The sequence below is a fragment of the Penaeus monodon genome, chromosome 40 (assembly GCF_015228065.2).
Source record: "Penaeus monodon isolate SGIC_2016 chromosome 40, NSTDA_Pmon_1, whole genome shotgun sequence".
NCBI lineage: Eukaryota > Metazoa > Arthropoda > Malacostraca > Decapoda > Penaeidae > Penaeus > Penaeus monodon.
Genome location: NC_051425.1, coordinates 28,936,249 through 28,942,184, shown reverse-complemented (window position 1 = coordinate 28,942,184; position 5,936 = coordinate 28,936,249). Strand labels below are relative to the sequence as shown.

The 5,936-nt window shown below is 39.1% G+C and overlaps 1 protein-coding gene across 1 annotated transcript in view; it reads left to right on the top strand.

The window, feature by feature from the left end:
• Positions 1 to 1,933: 1,933 nt before the first annotated feature.
• Positions 1,934 to 5,936, top strand: part of LOC119598172 — a 4,778-nt gene continuing 775 nt past the window's right edge. The window contains exon 1 of the mRNA XM_037947811.1: positions 1,934 to 2,378. Coding sequence (XP_037803739.1) covers positions 2,249 to 2,378 — 130 coding nt within the window. The 5' untranslated portion in view covers positions 1,934 to 2,248. The remainder of the gene's footprint in view (positions 2,379 to 5,936) is intronic.

Genomic DNA, 5,936 nt, shown 5'->3' with positions numbered 1-5,936 from the left:
TTTACCAATATCCTTCTGAAATGGTTTCATGACCACCTACTAAGGCACAAGAGACTGGAGCAGTCTGTATTCATTCCTGGCAAGTCCATAACACACCATATCCTAGCGCTTCGAGTCATTGTGGAACGCCGTTGTGAGTACGGTCGTCGACAAAGTCAAGGTCTGTGACCTTGATATTGCCCAGTGTTGTTCCACAATGATTTTGGATAGTAGCTTCGCCCATTATCCAGTCCATGCAGGTGTTGAAAAGTGATGGTGTAAGGACACAGCTTTGCCTCACCCCTGCATTAACAGGGAAGAAGGTCGACAGGCCCTCACCATACTTTAAAGCACAAGAAGGCGTTCGACACGGATTATTGGCCTAATTGCAAGCTTATATACTGGTGCTGAAGGTGCTTTAAAGTGTGGTGAGGGCCTGTCGACCTTCTTCACTGCTAATTCAGGGGTGAGGCAAGGCTGTGTCCTTACACCATCACTTTTCAACACCTGCATGGACTGGATAATGGGCGAAGCTACTATCCAAAGTCATTGTGGATAGTGGCTGGGCAATATCAAGGTCACAGACCTTGACTTTGTCGACGATGATGCTATCCTATCTGAGTCTCTAGAATCACTGGTGGCGACTCTTGATGCATTTGGCAATGAGGAGAAGTTCTAGGGCCTATAGGTCTCCTGGACCAAGACCAAGATTCAGGTCTTTGGGGACCTGTTAGGGGAACCTATTAATTCGATTAATGCTTGCAGCGAGGACCTTGAAGTCACAGAGAGCTGTACATAGTACTTTGGTAGTGCAATCCTTGTCTCTGGGTTGTCAACCAAGAAGTCAGTAGGTGGATTAGCCTGGCATGAAATCGATCAACAAGAGCATTTGGAGATGTCGTTACCTGTGCAGTAGGACCAAACTACGGGTCTTCAAGGCCTTGATACTGCCAATTTTGCTGTATGGAAGCGAAACCTAGACGATATCTAGTGTCTTGGAGTCTCTCGTCTTGATGCCTCTTGTAACAAGTCCCGGATCATGAGGTATAGTTGGTAGGGATAACCGATGAGCTACCCCGTGAGTCCTTGCGAGACAATTCTTGGGTGGATGCGGCCATGCTCCCCCGTCGGCCTTAGCCCTCTGATGATGATGATGATGACGATGACGATGAACCGTATTCATGTTGACAAATGATGATGAAAATGATGATGATGAAGATGAATAATAATAATAATAATAATAATAATAATAATAATTATGATAATAAGAACAACAATGATGATAATAATGATAGTCATAATGATAATGATAGTATTATATCATTATTATAATAATAATATAATGGTAACAATAATGCAGCTGATAATATAATTATAATAATGATAATAATGATAATGACAATAGTAATAATAATAATAATAATAAAAATTATAATAATAATAATAAAAATTATAATAATAATAATAAAAATTATAATAATAATAATAATAATTATGAGGATGATGATGATGATGATAATGATAATGATGATGATGATGATGGTGATGATGATGATAATAATAATAATAATAGTAATGATAATAATAATAGAAATGATAATAATCATAGTAAGAGCAATACTAACAATAACAACAACAACAAACTACAACAATAATATTAATAATAATATAAAAATGATTATAATGATGATAATAAAAATGATAATGAAAATAATAGTAATATTGATAATGTATATACGTAGAGAGAAAAATAAAGAAAATATATGCGTTAGTAGGCTGAGGAAATCAACCATCTTAGCTTTATCCTTACGGTCTTTGACAACACTTTTTTTTTAAGCATGGCAACAAATAATAACAACTACATAACAACAACTACAATAATTGATATTAAAGAAATTAACAAATAATGAAGGCAGTGTTGAAGATAATAATAATGATAATACTTTATATTTATCCTCTTTGTTGACACGGACAACATTTAGACAACAACAACATCGCAGGCAAATTTTGAGTGAAAATATGAAGCCAGAGAAAGAGGAAATAAGAGGAAGTGAATGAATCAATCCTCTTTTCATTATATAGAAGTGATACTAACAAGTAATCAAGCAAAATCTGAGTTTCTAGTTGAATTGCCAACATCTTTGAAGTCGGGAAAGCTAGAGAAATAACTACCTAAAAGCAGCCCAGACCTCCAGTAGTGTTCAAGAATCTTGATATGCAAAAAACCCCAACGGCAAATCGTAGGGAGAAATAATAGAAAGGGAAAGGCATGTTTAAGGCCAAGAAGAAGTCGAAGCTGCCCGCGAGTCCCAGGCCGCCCTCGTGGGAGGAGATGGAGGAGGACCTTCGCGTCGTGGCCAAGGAGGACTTCATCTTCGCCCTCAAGGCCGAGTCGGAAGGTAAGGGCGGGGAAGATAGAAAACAGGATGAATGGAAAAAGCAGACTAATGTTTCAACCTCACAGGAGAGTGTGCACATCTAGGTAATTTGGAAAATTTTCCGTGCATGTCAACCAGGAGTACAGTAAAATAAGTGTATGGAGTGGTCATCTTGACGAAAACTAAGACCCTTTTCATCTATGGGAAAACGTGTGCAAATCGAAAATAAGGGAGATATAGGACAGACAAGAGTGAAGATCGCCCTTCTTTTCCTAAGTCCCTTCCAAGTTTACTTCACGAGAATCAAAACAAATGTGATGCGGAACTCACTACCAAGTAGTCCTTGTATTGCTACGCGCTTGTGAGAGCGAATATTTTGTAATAATCAGCCTCCGTTTTCTCAAATTCATGTATGTAATGCGTTCTTTTCCTTTTATTGTTCTTCATTTACGTGTTTTACTAGTATTTATGCTATTCTGTACAATAACCGTGTGCGCCTGCGCGTTTTGCCACCGGGAGATTTGACAGCCAGCAATCCATTACATTGAGAAACACCGGTGAAAAATGTTTCATTCCCAGTGCTGCGTCGATTACGGATCATTTTTAAAGCCCTTTTGTTGATATACTGGACAAATAGACATTAGTGACTATCACAGCCTGATATTTGAATACATCCATTGCCGCAAATGCTGAAAAAAGTGATTAGAAACTAAGCAATTGTGACCCTAGACGGAAGTGAAGAAACGTTCGGTGTTTCGCAATATAAAATTATGTGGTTTTACCCTCGGGGCCCAGGGGGCATAGCCCCCTGGCTAGGCGAATATAATACCACAGGGGTCCAGGGAGCATAGCCCTCTGGCTAGGCATATATATTACCACAGGGGTCCAGGGGGCATAGCCCACTGGCTAGGGAATATATAGATTGTAGTGTATAAATCCCACAGGGTTAAGGTTAGGTTGGTTTATTGGTTAGGACAATGTACGCTTACCACGGGGGACGTGGAATCCTGTAGATTTTTACCGAACGTTGGGTTTGGTTCCTGTAGTTTTTTTAAAGTTGGTGCGTCAGTGCGTAGACTTTGAAAGATGGCGGCGATATCTGTTGAGTTTCAGTGTCCGATTTTTTGTGCTTGTTTTACACATTCTTGTTCTCTTTTCTTCTTATTTCAGCCTGTTTTACCCCACAATTTCCATGATCTACTTCATGCCCTCCCCTGCTATCGGGACTTATCAAATCACATGAAGATTGTCGGCTGCAGAATGCAACTGAAATGATCATCAGATTCGTTCTCATGTCACAAAAACAAATCTGATAATATAAATATTGTCAGGGAAGACCCGGTTGCCATTTTCGGAAAATTAACCAATAATTTTCTATCATTTCTGACAATTTTGGTATTGTCTCACTGTCTACTATCCACATAAAATTATTCCACAGACACCCCCATTAGTGACAGTCTTGGCACTGATAGCAGAGGAGAGTATGAATGAATAAAATATACAGAATCATTTACTATATGTCTAATGCAGGGGCTTGTGTCTCCTGTGATTCCAAAATTAAGTAGGGAAAGTTTTTTTTCCACAGCCACCCTAATCATTCCTGCCTTGGCACAGCAACATCCGAATCCCAAGCTATAGCATTATCAACCCTGACTTCACTGGAAAATCCATTTCTGCTCAGCCTCATCCCTCTCTCAATACTTGTATCGAAACGGTATCCATCTCCCCAAGATTGGTCGCAGGATTGGTCACATTGTGGACAAGACCTACTTGCCTGCCTCGTGAACTATGATGCAGTATCAATACAGTGCTACACCATTCCCCCTACTTTAAGTCCTGCACCAATATTGCCAATTATTTTCCATAGACATGATTTCCCCCTAGATGTTTATATTGGCAAAGAGTTCCTCCCTGTCTGACAATATCAACCTCTCCTGTCAATGTCAGAGTTGTTGGCATCTAGGCCACCCTGCCAAACACTGCTACTCCACAGCCTGATGCCCTCAGTGTGCCCAACCTGATCATGATCAGTCAAACTGCTCTGCACACTCATGCACATATACCAGTTGTGCTGGCTCCCACAATGTATTTCATAGGGGCTGCCCTACATACAATTTTCAGTCTAAGGTAGCAATTCTCAGATTCAAAGTTAGCCTCACTTAACATGAGGCCATACTGGAAGCACACAGATGAGATTTTTCTCTTACTGGCTACACCAGTACTGTCCTTTGCTCTGCCCCTCCCCCTCCCTCCCAAGATGTTTCTACATCTTCTCCAGTATCTCCCTCTCCCAGTCAAATTCTTTTGCTATTCTAAATCCAGACACACCCAGTGTCCACCACTATTCCAGACACACCCAATCTCCACCACTATCCCAGGCACATCCAATCTCCACCACTACTCCAGACACTCCAATCTTAACTTCCCCAATACCAACCCCTCTTCCTCCCTGCTCAACTTATCACACAAGACAAGCTAAATGTTCCACTCCATCTTCTACCACATCCTCTCCTACTTCAACCTCTCCCTCTGTCCCTCAAACATTTGTCCCCTTTTCTCATCCTCATCAGAAAACCTTTGTTTCTCAGACCTCCCCCAGCCAAATCCACTTCAGATATTCTTGAAGACATTCAAAACTATCTAATCATGACCCAAAATAACCTCCCTACACCTGATCCATCCTCCAGTCTTTCTGCTCCCATCACCTCTACCCTGCTGACATCCATCCTCCAACTCATGTTCCTCAGACACCCCTTCCCTCCACTTCCTCCCAACACATCCCATTCCCCCCTGCTTCTTCTGCATCACCCCCCCTTCCTTTCCAATTATCTCTTCTGCTTACATTTACAGTCACAGTTACAGTAGCAGTTAATATTTACTTGTATTGCTATCATTATCATTATTGTTATCATTACCATTAACATTATCATTATTGTTATCAGTGCCATTAACATTATCCTTATGATTGTCTTCATCATTATAACTGTTATCATCATTGTTATTATTATTATCATCATCATCATCATCATCATCATCATCATCATCATCATCATCATCATCATCATCATCATCATCATCATCATAATCATTATCATTATCATTATCATTATCATTATTATTATTATTATTATTATTGTTATTATTGTTATTATTATTATTATTATTATTATTATTATCATTATCATTATCACTGTTATCATCATCATCATCATCATCATCATCATCATCATCATCATCATCATCATCATCATCATCATCATCATCATCATCATCATCATCATCATCATCTTCAGTATAATGCTGCTGCTGCTGCTGCTGATGATGATGATGATAGTGATAATAATAATAATGATAATGATGATGATAGTAATGATAATGGTGTGATGATAGTGATGATGATGGTAATGGTGATGGTGATGGTGATGATGATGATGATGATGATGATGATGATGATGACAACAACAACAATGATGACATTGATGATAATAATATTAATATGCTGAAGATGATTATCATTTATCATTATCATTATTGTGATTATACGTATATCTTTTAAAGTTTGTATTGCTTTGTTTTTCC